This window comes from Oncorhynchus nerka, unplaced genomic scaffold, assembly GCF_034236695.1.
Source record: "Oncorhynchus nerka isolate Pitt River unplaced genomic scaffold, Oner_Uvic_2.0 unplaced_scaffold_1345, whole genome shotgun sequence".
NCBI classification, from domain to species: domain Eukaryota; kingdom Metazoa; phylum Chordata; class Actinopteri; order Salmoniformes; family Salmonidae; genus Oncorhynchus; species Oncorhynchus nerka.
The window spans coordinates 78579-98024 of NW_027040006.1; the positions used below are offsets into that span (position 1 = coordinate 78579).

Below are 19446 nucleotides of genomic sequence, written 5' to 3' on the forward strand. Positions count from 1 at the left end.
TCCCTTCCTCCAGCCCTCTAACCCCCCAGCCCTCTAACCCTCCAGCCCTGGCAGTAGCCCTGGAGTTCTGGGGACGAGGGTATTGCCTTTTTAGGAGACACCTGATCACAGCCCAGTGCCTCTACACTCACAGAGGCTGCAGATAAAGATGTGTGTTAGACTGAGTGAGAGAGAGTGACTGGTGATTAGGCTGATAGATGAGCTCAGAGCTATGGGGGTGGGGACTGAACTGGACTGCTACCGTTCACAGTTAAAAAGAGATCCAACCACTGCACGTCCCCATCAAGTTTAGGAAGGACACACCATTGGATTACCAGACCAGAGAGCAACACAGCGTGTGACAGCGTCAGAGAGCCTTCTAGGTGGACCGGACGGACAGTGGCTGAGGAGAAGCTCTGTCTGTTTAACCAGAGGAACACTATCTCAGGCTTCTAGAAGCTCTGTCTGTTTAACCAGAGGAACACTATCTCAGGCTTCTAGAAGCTCTTTCTGTTTAACCAGAGGAACTATCTCAGGCTTCTAGAAGCTCTGTCTGTTTAACCAGAGGAACACTATCTCAGGCTTCTTCTGTTTAACCAGAGAACACTCTCAGGCTTCTGTTTAACCAGAGGAACACTATCTCAGGCTTCTAGAAGCTCTGTCTGTTTAACCAGAGGAACACTATCTCAGGCTTCTAGAAGCTCTGTCTGTTTAACCAGAGGAACACTATCTCAGGCTTCTAGAAGCTCTGTCTGTTTAACCAGAGGAACACTATCTCAGGCTTCTAGAAGCTCTGTCTGTTTAACCAGAGGAACACTATCTCAGGCTTCTAGAAGCTCTGTCTGTTTAACCAGAGGAACACTATCTCAGGCTTCTAGAAGAGGACTATAGTGTCTTGGGAGTCAGACTGTTTCTGAGAGACTCTGTCTACCTGGAGCCTGTGTTGTCTATAACCCGTAGAGAGACTCTGTTTACCTAGAGCCTGTGTCCTCTAGCTGCGTCAGTCAGTCGGTCTTCCTATTGAAACCTACATTACAGCCCATCCTTTGTTTTAGTCCGGGTTGGTGGGCATCTGAACCCTAACCCTCATGGAGAAGTTCCAGGCTGGTATGGTCCTAGCGGGGGTGGGGGACGCGCTGGGCTACCGTAAGGGCCGCTGGGAGAGCTGCCCCTCTGGGACACAGATCCAGGAAGAGCTGGCCTCTCTGGGGGGCCTTGGGGCTCTGAAACTGGACCCTGACAACTGGCCCCTCAGCGACGGAGCCCTGATGCACATGACCACCGCTGAGGCCCTCATCACAGGTGAGGACAGGACATACCCACGGAGGTAGGGTGGGTGGATGGGTAGATGGGGGTTAAGGAACATAGAGGGTTAGGGGACATGGAGGGTTAGGGGACCTGGAGGGTTAGGGGACATGGAGGGTTAGGGGACATGGAGGGTTAGGGGACATGGAGGGTTAGGGGACATGGAGGGACATGGAGGGTTAGGGGACCTGGAGGGTTGGTGCTAGTTGACCATGCGAGAAGGGATGTATAGTAACTAAATAGTAACATTGACCAATCAATAGTACTTCCTCATTGGTTCCAACGATATTATCACTTCATGGCCTTCTATGAGACAGTGCCTGTGTAAGCCTAGTAAAGGAAACGAGTAAAGGGAACTAAAATGGAATAGCAATAGAATGATTGACATGCATTGTAGAGCTCTCAGAGACAGTGAGAGGACCAGTAGTTTGGTGTTTCTCTCATTCACACTGACACATTCACTCTCTTACTCTCTTCACCCACCTAAACCTCCTATCTCCTCAATCTCACACACACACACACACACACCTGTCCAGTCTGATTTTACAGAGAGACGAGAATAGCAGTCTGTGGAAACTCCTAATCACTCAATGGGACATATTTCTTCCGGACAATGCCTGGCCGACACCATAATCCCTATAGCAGTCAGAAATGACTCAGCGCAGACTGTAATCCCAAACACCTTCACATGTCATCTCATCTACTCTTCATCTCTTCATCAGAGGAGGCTAGCCTGGTCCCCAGATCTGTTTGTGCTGTCTTGCCAACTCCTATGGCAATGGAATTAGAAAGACCAGAGGAGTTAATAGTGGTGGAAAAGGTATGCAATTGTCACACTTGAGTAAAAGTAAAGTTACCTTAATAGAAAATGACTCAAGTAAAAGTGAAAGTCACCCAGTAAAATACTACTTGAGTAAAAGTATACAAGTATTTGGTTTTAAATATACTTCAGTTTCAAAAATAAATGTATTTGCTAAAATATCAGAGGCAGTAGGGATGTGTGTGAATTAGACCAGTTTTCTGTCCTGCTAAGCATTCAAAATGTAAGGTGTAAAAAGTTAATAATTTCCTTTAGGAATGTAGTGAAGTAAAAGTTGTCAAAAATATAAATAGTAAATTAAAGTACAGACTACTTAAGTAGTACTTTCAAGTATTTTTTACTTGAAGTACTTTACACAACTGGGAGTTAGCAAGACAACAGGAACAGATCTGGGACCAGGCTGGAGTTCTATAGGTGGACAGCCTGACGGGACAACACACGTCACCTACCGACCGCTGGCCTGGACGTCTGGAGTACCGACCGCTGGCCTGGACGTCTGGAGTACCGACCGCTGGCCTGGACGTCTGGAGTACCGACCGCTGGCCTGGACGTCTGGAGTACCGACCGCTGGCCTGGACGTCTGGAGCTGCCAGATCAGTCCAAAATAGACCTAGGGAGGAGAACATGATGTCACCTACCGACCGCTGGCCTGGACGTCTGGAGCTGCCAGATCAGTCCAAAATAGAACTAGGGAGGAGAACATGATGTCACCTACCGAACGCTGGCCTGGACGTCTGGAGCTGCCAGATCAGAGAAGTCCAAAATAGACCTAGGGAGGAGAACATGAGCCTGTCCTCGGGCAGAGGCGAACAATAGAGGGACCAGGTCTCATCACATCACAGTAGCTCTCCCCCTTGGTGATCCTGTATGGTATTTGGCCGGTGGATTGTGTTCAAAGCCAGCAGTGCTCCTGTAGAGAGATGACAGCCTTATGGATAAGCCTACTGCTTAGCCACATTCCAACAACCCAGCCTGGGATGTGTCCCAAATGGCACCCTATTCCCTATGTAGTGCACTACTTTAGACCAGGCTCACACTCCATAAGACTCTGGTTAAATGTAGTGCACTATATAAGGAATAGGGTGGAATAGGGGACTCTCCAAGTCAGGCCAGAAAACCACCATGAATCACTGACACTGACAGGGGCTGGAAGCAAACAATACAGATCTGATCTATAGCACAGATCATAGAGAGGAGGAGAGAGGAGGAGAGGGGGAGGGGAGGGAGAGGAGAGGGAGGAGAGGGGGAGGGGGAGAGGGGAGGGAGAGGGAGAGGAGAGGGAGAGGGGGAGGGAGAGGGGAGGAGGAGGAGAGGAGGGGGAGAGAGGAGGAGAGGGGGAGGAGGAGAGGAGGAGGTGGGGAGAGGGAGGGAGGGGGAGAGGGAGAGGAGGGGAGGAGGAGAGGAGAGGGGAGGAGGAGGAGAGGGAGGAGAGGGAGGGAGGAGAGGGGAGAGAGAGAGGGGGAGGAGGGAGGGAGGAGAGGAGGAGAGGAGAGAGGAGGGGAGGAGGAGGAGAGGGAGGGGAGGGGGAGGAGGAGAGGAGGAGGAGAGGAGAGGGGGAGGAGGAGGAGGAGAGGAGAGAGGAGAGGAGGGAGAGGAGGGAGGAGAGGGGGAGGAGAGGAGGAGGAGGAGGGAGAGGAAGGAGGAGAGGAGAGGAGAGGGGAGGAGAGGGAGGAGGAGAGGAGGAGAGGAGGAGAGGGGGGGAGGAGAGAGGAGAGGGAGAGAGGAGAGGAGAGGAGGAGAGGAGAGGAGAGGAGGGGAGGAGAGGAGAGGAGAGGAGGAGAGGAGGTGGGGGAGAGGGAGGGGGAGAGAGGAGGAGGGAGGTGGGGAGAGGAGAGGAGAGAGAGGAGGAGGAGGTGGGGAGAGGAGGAGGGAGGAGGAGGTGGGGAGAGGGGAGAGGAGAGGGAGGAGAGAGGAGGAGGTGGGGAGAGGAGAGGGAGGAGAGGAGAGGAGGAGAGGAGAGGAGGAGGGGGAGAGGGAGGAGAGGAGAGGAGAGGGAGAGGGGAGGAGATGAGGGGGAGAGGAGGGGAGAGGAGAGGAGAGGAGGGAGGAGAGGAGGAGGAGAGGAGGAGGGGAGGAGGGAGGGGGGAGGGAGGGGGAGAGGAGAGGGGAGGAGGAGGAGGAGAGGAGGGGGAGAGGAGGAGAGAGGAGAGGAGGAGGGGGGAGGAGAGGAGAGGGAGGAGTGGAGGAGAGGAGGAGGAGAGGAGAGGAGGAGGAGGAGAGGAGAGGGAGGGGAGGGGAGGGAGGAGAGGAGAGGAGGAGGGGGGGAGAGGAGAGGAGGGGAGAGGGGAGGAGAGGAGAGGAGAGGAGGAGGTGGGGGGAGAGGAGAGGAGGAGGAGAGAGAGGAGGTGGGGAGATGAGAGGGGGAGAGGGGGGAGGAGAGGAGAGGAGGAGGGGGGAGAGGAGATGAGGAGAGGAGGGGAGGTGGGGAGAGGAGGAGAGAGGGAGAGGGGAGAGGAGAGGAGGAGAGGAGAGGAGGAGGGGGGAGGGGAGAGGGAGGGAGGAGGAGAGGAGGGGAAGGGAGAGGAGAGGGGGGAGAGGAGGGAGGAGAGGAGAGGGGAGGAGAGAGAGAGGGGAGGAGAGGAGAGGAGAGGAGGGAGGAGAGGAGAGGAGGAGGAGAGGGAGAGAGGAGAGGAGAGGAGAGGAGAGGGAGGGAGAGGGGAGGAGAGGAGGGGAGGGGAGAGAGGAGAGGAGGAGAGGAGAGAGGAGAGGAGGTGGGGAGAGGAGAGGAGGAGAGGAGGGAGGGGAAGGGAGAGGAGAGGGGGAGAGAGGAGGGAGGAGGAGAGGAGAGGAGAGGAGAGGAGAGGGGGAGGAGAGGGGGAGAGGAGGAGAGGGGAGAGGAGGAGGAGAGGAGAGAGGAGAGGAGAGGAGAGGAGAGGAGAGGAGAGGGGGAGGAGGGAGGAGAGGAGAGGTGGGGAGGAGAGGAGGAGGTGGGGAGAGGAGAGAGGAGAGGGGAGGGAGAGGAGAGGAGAGGAGGAGGTGGGGGAGAGGAGAGGGGAGGAGAGGAGGAGGAGGGGGAGGAGGAGGAGGGGAGGGGAGAGGAGAGGGAAAGAGGAGAGAGGGGAGGGGGAGAGGAGGAGAGGAGAGGAGAGGAGGAGGTGGGGAGAGGAGAGGGGGGAGGGAGAGGAGAGGAGAGGAGAGGAGAGGAGGAGAGGGAGAGGGGAGAGGAGAGGGAGAGGAGAGGAGAGAGGAGAGGGGAGGGGGAGGGAGAGGGAGAGGAGGAGGGGAGAGGAGAGGAGAGGAGAGGAGAGGAGGAGGGGAGGGGGAGAGGGAGGAGAGGGGGGAGGGAGAGGAGAGGAGAGGAGAGGAGGGAGGTGGGGAGGGAGGGGGAGGGGAGAGGAGAGGGAGAGAGGAGAGGAGGGAGAGGAGAGAGGAGGAGAGGAGAGGAGAGGAGGGAGGTGGGGAGAGGAGAGGAGTGGAGAGGAGGGGGAGAGGGGAGGAGAGGGGAGAGGAGAGGAGGAGGGGGGGAGAGGAGGAGAGGGGAGAGGAGGAGAGGGGGAGGGGAGAGGAGGAGAGGAGAGGAGGAAGGGGAGGAGAGGAGAGGGAGAGGGGAGGAGTGGAGAGGAGAGGAGGAGGTGGGGAGAGGAGAGGAGGAGGAGAGAGGAGGAGGAGGTGGGGAGATGAGAGGAGGAGAGGAGAGGGGGAGAGGAGAGGGAGGAGGTGGGGAGATGAGAGGGGGAGAGGGAGGAGGGAGAGAGGGAGAGGAGGAGGGTGGGAGAGGAGAGGAGGAGGAGAGGGGGAGGGAGAGAGAAGAGGAGGAGGTGGGGAGAGGAGAGGAGGAGAGGAGAGGAGAGGGGGAGGGGGAGAGGAGAGGAGGAGAGGAGAGGGAGGAGGTGGGGAGAGAGGGGAGAGGGGAGGGAGGAGTGGAGAGGAGAGGAGGAGGTGAGGAGGAGGAGGAGAGGGAGGGGTGGGAGGAGAGGGGGAGAGGAGGAGGTGGGGAGAGAGGAGAGGAGGAGAGGGGAGGAGTGGAGAGGAGAGGAGGAGGTGGGGAGAGGAGAGAGGGAGAGGAGAGGAGGAGGGGGGGGAGAGGAGGAGAGGAGAGGTGGGGAGAGGAGAGGAGAGGAGGAGAGGGAGGGGGAGGGGGAGGAGAGGAGGAGGTGGGGAGAGGAGAGGAGAGAGTGGGGGAGGAGGAGGAGGGGAGAGGAGGAGGGGAGGAGAGGAGAGGGGGGAGAGGAGGGGAGGAGGGGGAGGGGGAGAGGAGAGGAGGAGGTGGGGAGAGGGGAGGAGTGGGGGAGGGGAGGAGGAGAGGAGAGGGAGGAGGAGAGGAGGGAGGGGGGGGAGAGAGGAGGAGGAGGTGGGGGAGAGGAGGGGGAGGGAGGAGTGGAGAGGGAGGAGAGGGGAAGGGAGAGGGGAGGTGGGGAGGAGAGGAGAGGAGAGGAGGGGAGGAGGAGGGGAGAGGAGAGGAGAGGAGAGAGAGGAGAGGGGGAGGGGAGGGGAGAGAGAGGAGGAGGAGGTGGGGAGAGGAGAGGAGGAGAGGGAGGAGTGGAGGAGGAGAGAGGAGAGGGGAGGAGTGGAGAGAGAGAGAGGGAGAGAGGAGGAGGAGGTGGGGGAGAGGAGGGAGGGGAGGGAGGAGTGGAGAGGAGGAGAGGGGAGAGAGGAGGAGGAGGTGGGGGAGAGGAGAAGGGGGAGGGGAGGAGTGGAGAGGAGGAGAGGGGAAGGGAGAGGAGGAGGTGGGGAGGAGAGGAGAGGAGAGGAGGGGGAGAGAGGAGAGGAGGAGGAGGTGGGGAGAGGAGAAGGGGGAGGAGTGGAGAGGAGAGGAGGAGAGGGGAAGGGAGAGGGGAGGTGGGAAGAGGAGAGGGGGAGGAGTGGGGATAGGAGAGGGGGGGGGGAGGAGTGGAGAGGAGGGGAAGGGAGAGGAGGGGGAGGGGAGAGGAGTGGGATGTGGGGAGAGGAGGAGGAGGAGGGAGGAGGGGAGGAGGGGAGGGTAGAGGACGAGAGGAGGACAGGAGGAGGGAGGAGAGGAGAGGAGGAGGAGGAAAGGGGGAGGAGGAAGAGGGGAGGAAGATTTCAGTTTATCTAGTCTTGGCCCACGCAGGTAAAGGCCTAGGTTATAAACTCTGATCTGGGTCCATATTCACTAAACATCTGAGAGTAGGAGTACTGATGTGGTATCCATGTTTCTTGTTAGATTATAATGAATGGACATATAGGAAATGATCCTAGATCCGCACTCCTACTCTGAAATGCTTAATACACACTGTCCCTGATCCATATACCACAGGGGACAGAGAGAAGAGGGGGCTGTCAATGTATCTCTTGGCCCACGCAAGTATAGGCCTCTATTACAGCTAAGGCCGGCCTACGTATCACGAGAACAGTGATTCTGTGCATGTATTTTTAAAGAATCCCAGAGAAGGATGTTATCTGTCCATGTAATCTTATTCATTATGACCTAACATGGAGAAATGGTCCTAGACCAGTGCTCTTACTTTGAGATGCTTTGTGAATATCAAACCGGATCTGTAACTAAGCATAGGTTAAACAGCAACAAGTACACAACATCAAACCCCTCCTTGATAAAGTATGGATGTACACAAACCCTATCCGGCTCGAAGGACCATGAAAAAGAGACGGATAGGAACAATTGTCCTGGAACAAGGGGAAAGGACTTCAGAGATGGTACATCAAGACATGACCGGTTAGATTGCAGGCAACTGGTTCTAAACACAGGTTCTGTTCCAACTGGCACCCTTTTCCCATAGTCCACTATTTCTGACTGGGGCCTATTCCACATGGTGCACTACGTTTGACCCGAGCCAGATGGGTCCTGGTCAGAAGTAATGCACTATAATAGAGGGTGCCATTTAGGAGCCAGACAGTGTAGAGAATAGGGTTCTATTTTGGAGGTAGAGAATAGGGTTCTATTTAGGAGGTAGACAGTGTAGTGAATAGGGTTCTATTTAGGAGGTAGATGGTGTAGTGAATAGGGTTCTATTTAGGAGGTAAACAGTGTAGTGAATAGGGTTCTATTTAGGAGGTAGACGGTGTAGTGAACAGGGTTATATTTAGGAGGTAGATGGTGTAGTGAATAGGGTTCTATTTAGGAGGTAAACAGTGTAGTGAATAGGGTTCTATTTAGGAGGTAGACGGTGTAGTGAACAGGGTTATATTTAGGAGGTAAACAGTGTAGTGAATAGGGTTCTATTTAGGAGGTAGACGGTGTAGTGAATAGGGTTATATTTAGGAGGTAAACAGTGTAGTGAATAGGGTTCTATTTAGGAGGTAGACGGTGTAGTGAATAGGGTTCTATTTAGGAGGTAGACGGTGTAGTGAATAGGGTTCTATTTAGGAGGTAAACAGTGTACAGAATAGGGTTCTATTTAGGAGGTAAACAGTGTACAGAATAGGGTTCTATTTAGGAGGTAGACGGTGTAGTGAATAGGGTTCTATTTAAGAGGTAGACGGTGTAGTGAATAGGGTTATATTTGGGAGGTAGACAGTGTACAGAATAGGGTTCTATTTAGGAGGTAGACAGTGTAGAGAATAGGGTTCTATTTAGGAGGGAGACGGTGTAGAGAATAGGGTTCTATTTAGGAGGTAGACAGTGTAGTGAATAGGGTTCTATTTAGGAGGTAAACAGTGTACAGAATAGGGTTCTATTTAGGAGGTAAACAGTGTACAGAATAGGGTTCTATTTAGGAGGTAGACGGTGTAGTGAATATGGTTCTATTTAGGAGGTAGACGGTGTAGAGAATAGGGTTCTATTTAGGAGGTAGACGGTGTAGTGAATAGGGTTCTATTTAGGAGGTAGACGGTGTAGAGAATAGGGTTCTATTTAGGAGGTAGACGGTGTAGTGAATAGGGTTATATTTAGGAGGTAAACAGTGTAGTGAATAGGGTTCTATTTAGGAGGTAGACGGTGTAGTGAATAGGGTTCTATTTAGGAGGTAGACGGTGTAGTGAATAGGGTTATATTTAGGAGGTAAACAGTGTAGTGAATAGGGTTCTATTTAGGAGGTAGACGGTGTAGTGAATAGGGTTATATTTAGGAGGTAAACGGTGTAGTGAATAGGGTTCTATTTAGGAGGTAGACGGTGTAGTGAATAGGGTTCTATTTAGGGAGTGTAGAATAGGGTTCTATTTAGGAGGTAAACAGTGTACAGAATAGGGTTCTATTTAGGAGGTAAACAGTGTACAGAATAGGGTTCTATTTAGGAGGTAGACAGTGTACAGAATAGGGTTCTATTTAGGAGGTAGACGGTGTAGTGAATAGGGTTCTATTTAGGAGGTAAACAGTGTACAGAATAGGTTTCTATTTAGGAGGTAAACAGTGTACAGAATAGGGTTCTATTTAGGAGGTAGACGGTGTAGTGAATAGGGTTCTATTTAAGAGGTAGACGGTGTAGTGAATAGGGTTATATTTGGGAGGTAGACAGTGTACAGAATAGGGTTCTATTTAGGAGGTATACAGTGTACAGAATAGGGTTCTATTTAGGAGGTAGACAGTGTACAGAATAGGGTTCTATTTAGGAGGTAGACGGTGTAGTGAATAGGGTTCTATTTAGGAGGTATACGGTGTAGAGAATAGGGTTCTATTTAGGAGGTATACGGTGTAGAGAATAGGGTTCTATTTAGGAGGTATACGGTGTAGTGAAGGGTATTCACACCGCTTGTCTTGTCTGGTAAACTAGGATGAGAAGATGGAAGGAATGATTTTCATTCAGATACTTTGACACCAGTAAAATCCTCCACCACTCCTCTTCTTTACTCCCACACTGACTGGAACAGCCCACCCCTCTCTCCCTGACTGGAACAGCCCACCCCTCTCTCCCTGACACCGGTCTGGGCCCACCCCTCTCTCCCTGACACCGGTCTGGGCCCACCCCTCTCTCCCTGACACCGGTCTGGGCCCACCCCTCTCTCCCTGACACCGGTCTGGGCCCACCCCTCTCTCCCTGACACCGGTCTGGGCCCACCCCTCTCTCCCTGACAACCGTCTGGGCCCACCCCTCTCTCCCTGACACCGGTCTGGGCCCACCACTTTCTCCCTGACACCGGTCTGGGCCCACCCCTCTCTCCCTGACAACCGTCTGGGCCCACCCCTCTCTCCCTGACACCCGTCTGGGCCCACCCCTCTCTCCCTGACACCCGGCTGGTTCCTCCCTGTCCTGGGTGTGTATCCTGAGTCCCTGAGCCCAAAGCCCTCTGCTCCTGAATCAGAGGTGACAATGACACACACACCACACAAATGACACACACAAAAGCATATGCACAAACCCATGACTCACACGTGTGGAGACCCCCCCCCCCCCCCCACCCCCAGCAGATTACATGGTATAATCTAAGGACAGCAGGCTGAACATCTAAACATAGACTCTCATCTGGCTGGTACTTCAAACATGCCACAGCCCCCACGGACAGACAGTGTCTGACTCCCAACCACACACACTCACTCTCTCTGTCTCTCTCTCTGTCTCTCTCTCTGTCTCTCTCTCTGTCTGTCTGTCTGTCTGTCTGTCTGTCTGTCTGTCTGTCTGTCTGTCTGTCTGTCTGTCTGTCTGTCTGTGTGAGAGAATGTATGTATGTTAACTTTTCACAGTGTGCAGCATAGTTGGCCCTTTGCAAGTGTATTTAATGACAAGCTTCCAGACTGATCGATTTGCAGTTGTTTACTGTGTTGTTGTGTAAACTGTGGTGTGTTAACTATGCTGTGTGTAAACTGTGGTGCGTTAACTATGCTGTGTGTAAACTGTGGTGCGTTAACTATGCTATGTGTTAACTATGCTATGTGTAAACTGTGGTGTGTTAACTATGCTATGTGTAAACTGTGGTGTGTTAACTATGCTGTGTGTAAACTGTGGTGTGTTAACTACGCTGTGTGTAAACTGTGGTGTGTTAACTATGCTGTGTGTAAACTGTGGTGCGTTAACTATGCTATGTGTTAACTATGCTATGTGTAAACTGTGGTGTGTTAACTATGCTATGTGTAAACTGTGGTGTGTTAACTATGCTGTGTGTAAACTGTGGTGTGTTAACTACGCTGTGTGTAAACTGTGGTGTGTTAACTGTGGTGTGTGTAAACTGTGGTGTGTTAACTACGCTGTGTGTAAACTGTGGTGTGTTAACTGTGGTGTGTGTAAACTGTGGTGTGTTAACTACGCTGTGTGTAAACTGTGGTGTGTTAACTATGCTGTGTGTAAACTGTGGTGTGTTAACTACGCTGTGTGTAAACTGTGGTGTGTGTAAACTGTGGTGTGTTAACTATGCTGTGTGTAAACTGTGGTGCGTTAACTACGCTGTGTGTAAACTGTGGTGTGTTAACTATGCTGTGTGTAAACTGTGGTGTGTTAACTATGCTATGTGTAAACTGTGGTGTGTTAACTATGCTGTGTGTTAACTGTGGTGTGTGTAAACTGTGGTGTGTTAACTGTGGTGTGTGTAAACTGTGGTGTGTTAACTACGCTGTGTGTAATCTGTGGTGTGTTAACTATGCTGTGTGTAAACTGTGGTGTGTTAACTACGCTGTGTGTAAACTGTGGTGTGTTAACTATGCTGTGTGTTAACTGTGGTGTGTTAACTATGCTGTGTGTAAACTGTGGTGTGTTCTGTGTCGTTCCAGACTACTGGTGTTTGGAGGACCTCTACAGGGAGCTGGTCAGGGTGTATGTTGAGGCCATGGTGTCTCTCCAGGGTCGCCCTCCTGACCCAGCCACCGTGGAGGGATGTGCTCACCTCAAACCCAACAACTTCCTGCTTGCCTGGCACACACCCTTCAATGAGAAAGGTCAGAGGTCACAACACATGTGTGAGGTCTGATGGTTTAGTAGTGTTCAGTTCAACCTGCACATGTGCAGTCTCTCTCTTTGTCTCTCCATGTGGTCGTTGTTCTGGTGGGTTCTCTCCATGTGGTCAATGTTCTGGTGGGTTCTCTCCATGTGGTCAATGTTCTGGTGGGTTCTCTCCATGTGGTCAATGTTCTGGTGGGTTCTCTCCATGTGGTCGTTGTTCTGATGGGTTCTCTCCATGTGGTCGTTGTTCTGACGGGTTCTCTCCATGTGGTCGTTGTTCTGACGGGTTCTCTCCATGTGGTCGTTGTTCTGACGGGTTCTCTCCATGTGGTCGTTGTTCTGACGGGTTCTCTCCATGTGGTCGTTGTTCTGACGGGTTCTCTCCATGTGGTCGTTGTTCTGACGGGTTCTCTCCATGTGGTCGTTCCATGTGGTCGTTGTTCTGACGGGTTCTCTCCATGTGGTCGTTGTTCTGATGGGTTCTCTCCATGTGGTCGTTGTTCTGATGGGTTCTCTCCATGTGGTCGTTGTTCTGATGGGTTCTCTCCATGTGGTCGTTGTTCTGACGGGTTCTCTCCATGTGGTCGTTGTTCTGATGGGTTCTCTCCATGTGGTCGTTCCATGTGGTCGTTGTTCTGACGGGTTCTCTCCATGTGGTCGTTTGTTCTGATGGGTTCTCTCCATGTGGTCGTTGTTCTGACGGGTTCTCTCCATGTGGTCAATGTTCTGACGGGTTCTCTCCATGTGGTCGTTGTTCTGACGGGTTCTCTCCATGTGGTCGTTCCATGTGGTCGTTGTTCTGACGGGTTCTCTCCATGTGGTCGTTGTTCTGATGGGTTCTCTCCATGTGGTCGTTCCATGTGGTCGTTGTTCTGACGGGTTCTCTCCATGTGGTCGTTCCATGTGGTCGTTGTTCTGACGGGTTCTCTCCATGTGGTCGTTGTTCTGATGGGTTCTCTCCATGTGGTCGTTGTTCTGATGGGTTCTCTCCATGTGGTTGTTGTTCTGATGGGTTCTCTCCATGTGGTCGTTGTTCTGATGGGTTCTCTCCATGTGGTCGTTGTTCTGATGGGTTCTCTCCATGTGGTCGTTGTTCTGACGGGTTCTCTCCATGTGGTCGTTGTTCTGATGGGTTCTCTACATGTGGTCGTTCCATGTGGTCGTTGTTCTGACGGGTTCTCTCCATGTGGTCGTTTGTTCTGATGGGTTCTCTCCATGTGGTCGTTGTTCTGACGGGTTCTCTCCATGTGGTCAATGTTCTGGTGGGTTCTCTCCATGTGGTCAATGTTCTGGTGGGTTCTCTCCATGTGGTCAATGTTCTGGTGGGTTCTCTCCATGTGCTCACCTCAAACCCAACAACTTCCTGCTTGCCTGGCACACCCTTCAATGAGAAAGGTCAGAGGTCACAACACATGTGTGAGGTCTGATGGTTTAGTAGTGTTCAGTTCAACCTGCACATGTGCAGTCTCTCTCTTTGTCTCTCCATGTGGTCGTTGTTCTGGTGGGTTCTCTCCATGTGGTCAATGTTCTGGTGGGTTCTCTCCATGTGGTCAATGTTCTGGTGGGTTCTCTCCATGTGGTCAATGTTCTGGTGGGTTCTCTCCATGTGGTCGTTGTTCTGATGGGTTCTCTCCATGTGGTCGTTCCATGTGGTCGTTGTTCTGACGGGTTCTCTCCATGTGGTCGTTTGTTCTGATGGGTTCTCTCCATGTGGTCGTTGTTCTGACGGGTTCTCTCCATGTGGTCAATGTTCTGACGGGTTCTCTCCATGTGGTCGTTGTTCTGATGGGTTCTCTCCATGTGGTCGTTCCATGTGGTCGTTGTTCTGACGGGTTCTCTCCATGTGGTCGTTCCATGTGGTCGTTGTTCTGACGGGTTCTCTCCATGTGGTCGTTGTTCTGATGGGTTCTCTCCATGTGGTCGTTCCATGTGGTCGTTGTTCTGACGGGTTCTCTCCATGTGGTCGTTCCATGTGGTCGTTGTTCTGACGGGTTCTCTCCATGTGGTCGTTGTTCTGATGGGTTCTCTCCATGTGGTCGTTGTTCTGATGGGTTCTCTCCATGTGGTCGTTGTTCTGATGGGTTCTCTCCATGTGGTCGTTGTTCTGATGGGTTCTCTCCATGTGGTCGTTGTTCTGATGGGTTCTCTCCATGTGGTCGTTGTTCTGACGGGTTCTCTCCATGTGGTCGTTGTTCTGATGGGTTCTCTCCATGTGGTCGTTCCATGTGGTCGTTGTTCTGACGGGTTCTCTCCATGTGGTCGTTTGTTCTGATGGGTTCTCTCCATGTGGTCGTTGTTCTGACGGGTTCTCTCCATGTGGTCAATGTTCTGGGGGGGTCTCTCCATGTGGTCGTTGTTCTGATGGGTTCTCTCCATGTGGTCGTTCCATGTGGTCGTTGTTCTGACGGGTTCTCTCCATGTGGTCGTTGTTCTGACGGGTTCTCTCCATGTGGTCGTTCCATGTGGTCGTTGTTCTGACGGGTTCTCTCCATGTGGTCGTTGTTCTGACGGATTCTCTCCATGTGGTCAATGTTCTGGTGGGTTCTCTCCATGTGGTCATTGTCCTGATGGGTTCTCTCCAAGTGGTCAATGTTCTGGTGGGTTCTCTCCATGTGGTCATTGTTCTGACGGGTTCTCTCCAGGTTCTGGGTTTGGAGCAGCCACCAAGGCCATGTGTGTGGGGATGAAGTACTGGCAGCCTGAGAGGCTAGACAACCTAGTGGAGGTCAGCATTGAGATGGGGCGCATGACCCACAACCACCCTACAGGTACCATACACCATGACCCACAACCACCCTACAGGTACCATACACCATGACCCACAACCACCCTACAGGTACCATGATACAACCATGACCCACATGACCAACCCTACAGGTACCATACACCATGACCCACAACCACCCTACAGGTACCATACACCATGACCCACAACCACCCTACAGGTACCATACACCATGACCCACAACCACCCTACAGGTACCATACACCATGACCCACAACCACCCTACAGGTACCATACACCATGACCCACAACCACCCTACAGGTACCATACACCATGACCCACAACCACCCACCACCCCAGGTACCATACACCATGACCCACAACCACCCACCACCCCAGGTACCATACACCATGACCCACAACCACCCACCACCCCAGGTACCATACACCATGACCCACAACCACCCACCACCCCAGGTACCATACACCATGACCCACAACCACCCACCACCCCAGGTACCATACACCATGACCCACAACCACCCACCACCCCAGGTACCATACACCATGACCCACAACCACCCTACAGGTACCATACACCATGACCCACAACCACCCTACAGGTACCATACACCATGACCCACAACCACCCTACAGGTACCATACACCATGACCCACAACCACCCACCACCCCAGGTACCATAGGCTACACATTATAGTATAGCCTGCTATTTAACTAGCCTGGTCCTACATCTGTTTGTGCTGTCTTGCTCTAGTGATTAGCCTGGGGACGAGGTTAGTGTCTTATCAACTCCTATAGGCAAGACAACAGCAACAGGTCTGGGAGCAGGTTCACTGGGTTTACCTGGTATTACCATCTATAATGACATGATAGTGACCTGGCTGATTTCAACAGGTCTGGGAGCAGGTTCCCTGGGTTTACCATCTATAATGACATAATAGTGACCTGGCTGATTCCAACAGGTCTGGGAGCAGGTTCACTGGGTTTACCATCTATAATGACATGATAGTGACCTGGCTGATTCCAACAGGTCTGGGAGCAGGTTCACTGGGTTTACCATCTATAATGACATGATAGTGACCTGGCTGATTTCAACAGGTCTGGGAGCAGGTTCACTGGGTTTACCATCTGTAATGACATGATAGTGACCTGGCTGATTCCAACAGGTCTGGGAGCAGGTTCACTGGGTTTACCATCTATAATGACATGATAGTGACCTGGCTGATTTCAACAGGTCTGGGAGCAGGTTCACTGGGTTTACCATCTATAATGACATAATAGTGACCTGGCTGATTCCAACAGGTCTGGGAGCAGGTTCACTGGGTTTACCATCTGTAATGACATGATAGTGACCTGGCTGATTCCAACAGGTTTCCTGGGCTCTCTGACCACGGCTCTGTTTGCATCGTACGCGGTGCAGGGCAAACCGCTGGTGACCTGGGGTCGCGACCTCATGAAGGTCATCCCCAAGGCCGAGGAGTACTGTAAGAAGACCATACGCCACATGGCAGGTGTGTGTGTGTGTGTGTGTGTGACTATGTGTGTGACTGTGTTTGTGACTGTGTGTGTGACTGTGTGTGTGTGTGACTGTGTGTGTGTGTGTGTGTGTGTGTGTGTGTGTGTGTGTGTGTGTGTGTGTGTGTGTGTGTGTGTGTGTGTGTGTGCGTGTGCGTGTGTGTGAAAAATAGACTGTGTGTGTGTGATTAAATGGTGGTGTATGTTGTGTCCACTGCAGAGTACCAGGAGAAGTGGTTCTACTTCGAGGCTAAGTGGCAGTTCTACCTGGAGGAGAGAGGCGTGGAGGAGGAGGGGCACAACAAGCCCCTGTTTCCTGACACCTACAACGCTGAGGAGACAGACAAGGTCATCCATTGGTTCCATTCTACCTGGCAAACTGGATATTTAAAGATATTTAACAGATGTATTTAACTCAGGTGTGTTCTCTCCTCTCTACAGGTGTAGAAGTATTTAACTCAGGTGTGTTCTCTCCTCTCTACAGGTGTAGAAGTATTTAACTCAGGTGTGTTCTCTCCTCTCTACAGGTGTAGAAGTATTTAACTCAGGTGTGTTCTCCTCTCTCCAGGTGTATTTAACTCAGGTGTGTTCTCCTCTCTACAAGTATTTAACTCAGGTGTGTTCTCCTCTCTACAGGTGTAGAAGTATTTAACTCAGGTGTGTTCTCCTCTCTACAGGTGTAGAAGTATTTAACTCAGGTGTGTTCTCCTCTCTACAGGTGTAGAAGTATTTAACTCAGGTGTGTTCTCCTCTCTACAGGTGTAGAAGTATTTAACTCAGGTGTGTTCTCCTCTCTACAGGTGTAGAAGTATTTAACTCAGGTGTGTTCTCTCCTCTCTACAGGTGTAGAAGTATTTAACTCAGGTGTGTTATCCTCTCTACAGGTGTAGAAGTATTTAACTCAGGTGTGTTATCCTCTCTACAGGTGTAGAAGTACTTAACTCAGGTGTGTTCTCTCCTCTCTACAGGTGTAGAAGTACTTAACTCAGGTGTGTTCTCTCCTCTCTACAGGTGTAGAAGTATTTAACTCAGGTGTGTTCTCCTCTCTCTAGGTGTATAAGCGCTGGAGCTCAGAGGGCCGGGCTGGACGGAGGGGTCACGATGCTCCCATGATAGCCTACGATGCTCTCCTGGCCTCAGGCTCCGACTGGACCCAGCTCTGCCGCCGCGCCATGTTCCACGGAGGTAAGTGTGTGTTCTTGTCGTGTTTGTATATTTATTTGTGTGTGTGTGTGTGTGTGTGTGTGTGTGTGTGTTGTATGTTGTGTGTCCTTGCCATTAGTATCTTCTCTGACCTAGTCATTGTGTCCCCCAGGGGAGAGCAGTGCCACAGGGCTGATAGCAGGCTGTCTGTACGGTCTCCTGTTCGGCCTGTCCCAGGTCCCTGAAGGGCTGCACCAGGATGTGGACCGACGCACGCGGCTGGAGGAGCTCGGAGCCGAACTGTACAAGGCAGCCTCCGCAGAGAGGAGCACAGAGAAGTAACAACACCACCCTGCCCACACCGCCCTCTTCTGGCCGACATAGGAACTACACATGAATGACTCCACCATGGCTGGCTACTGGCTGCTCACCTACCTACCTACCAGGTGGAGGCTGGTGGGAGGAGCTATAGGAAGACGGCTCATTGTAATGGATGAAGGGGAATACATATGCTTGATACGGTTCCATTTATTCCATTCCAGCCATTACAATGAGCCTGTCCTTCTATATCTCCTCCTACCAGCCTCCTCTACTACCTACCTATCCCACAGCACTACAGCCCCCCTAGCCCGGCCTGTACCCTCCTCTCTGTCTCTCTCTCTCAACTGCTCCTGCTGGGGTCTCTGGAATAGTTCCTTTCCTGTTCCAATGAAGTGTTTTGTTTCAAAAAATTTTTTTTAAAGTCATTCATGTGTAACTGAATCAGAATCAGAATTGGAACTCTGAAACCGGATCTGTGATGTAACAATTCCATAGATTCCAGAGGCCCCAGGTGTTCTCATCTATAGATGAACGTGGACCAACTAACATCCCTACCTACTGTACACACACCAGTCCTGGGTTTAAAACATGTGATTGGAGACAAAGAAGACGGTCCTGTGTAAATGTGATTTAAACTTACAGGCTTGTTATTAGTCTGTCCCCCCCATACTGTACATGTTCCCTATATAGTGCACTACTTTTGACCCGAACCCTATGTGCCCAGGTCAAAGGTAGTGCTATTTGGGATCCACTCTTAGTCTGTTATTTGCACTTATCTCATGTTTTGGTCTATTATTGTCTGCTGTGAATTCACCACGAGTGTCGTGATAATAATCGTGTTATTATCAGATTAAAGTGAATATCTATATATTACCTCTGAGGTCCGCGTCTCTCTTTGCTACTGTCTTTATAATGCCGTAGAGGTCAGAGGTCAATCCTAACTAACACCGGTGACGTGTCCCAATAATATCTCCTTTCTGCTGAAGTGTGCACTCCACCACCATATTTCTTATACCAGTCATTTCCTTTCAAATCAGTGAAGGGAAGTGAACAAGTGTACACTCTGGGAGGAAGGAGAGATGATTGGGACACCTCACTGTACCAGGACCCTAGAAACCACCATTCCACCGTTCCGAGGAAACTATGCAATAGTCTGTTTCTCTCTCTTCTCTTCTTACCCCCACTTCCCTGCTACACATCAACTAAACAGTCCCTGCTACACATCAACTACACAGTCCCTGTTACACATCAACTAAACAGTCCCTGTTACACATCAACTAAACAGTCCCTGTTACACATCAACTAAACAGTCCCTGTTACACATCAACTAAACAGTCCCTGTTATAGATAAACATCAACTAAACAGTCCCTGCTACAGATCAACCTGTTACACATCAACTACACAGTCCCTGTTACACATCAACTACACAGTCCCTGTTACACATCAACTAAACAGTCCCTGTTACACATCAACTAAACAGTCCCTGTTACACATCAACTAAACAGTCCCTGTTACACATCAACTAAACAGTCCCTGTTACACATCAACTAAACAGTCCCTGTTATAGATAAACATCAACTAAACAGTCCCTGCTACAGATCAACTACACAGTCCCTGTTACACATCAACTACACAGTCCCTGTTACACATCAACTAAACAGTCCCTGTTACAGATCAACTAAACAGTCCCTGTTACACATCAACTAAACAGTCCCTGTTACACATCAACTAAACAGTCCCTGTTACACATCAACTACACAGTCCCTGTTACACATCAACTAAACAGTCCCTGTTACACATCAACTAAACAGTCCCTGCTACAGATCAACTAAACAGTCCCTGTTACACATCAACTAAACAGTCCCTGTTACATCATCAACTATCAACTA

At 51.4% G+C, this 19446-nt stretch overlaps 1 protein-coding gene across 2 annotated transcripts; it reads left to right on the top strand.

The window, feature by feature from the left end:
• The first annotated feature begins 599 nt into the window (after window positions 1-599).
• On the top strand, window positions 600-18429 carry adprhl1 (ADP-ribosylhydrolase like 1). 2 transcript variants are annotated; one of them, XM_065015691.1, is made up of 7 exons: window positions 600-1281; window positions 11661-11825; window positions 14472-14597; window positions 15948-16088; window positions 16313-16440; window positions 17145-17277; window positions 17408-18429. In XM_065015691.1, the coding sequence occupies exons 1-7, from the start codon at window positions 1068-1070 to the stop codon at window positions 17575-17577; spliced, it is 1077 nt and encodes a 358-aa protein (XP_064871763.1). In that variant the 5' UTR covers window positions 600-1067; the 3' UTR covers window positions 17578-18429. The 2 variants fall into 2 exon arrangements, with proteins under 2 accessions (XP_064871763.1, XP_064871764.1); XM_065015692.1 differs by lacking the exon at window positions 14472-14597.
• Window positions 18430-19446: the final 1017 nt, after the last annotated feature.

What these genes read in the sequence shown, in the direction of transcription:
- adprhl1 (XM_065015691.1), top strand. Translation starts at nt 1,068, where the DNA reads ATGGAGAAGTTCCAGGCTGGTATGGTCCTAGCGGGGGTGGGGGACGCG. An exon ending in ACGCTGAGGAGACAGACAAG is followed by an intron (nt 16,441 to 17,144) that starts GTCATCCATTGG and finishes TCCTCTCTCTAG; the next exon opens with GTGTATAAGCGCTGGAGCTC. An exon ending in CCGCGCCATGTTCCACGGAG is followed by an intron (nt 17,278 to 17,407) that starts GTAAGTGTGTGT and finishes TGTGTCCCCCAG; the next exon opens with GGGAGAGCAGTGCCACAGGG.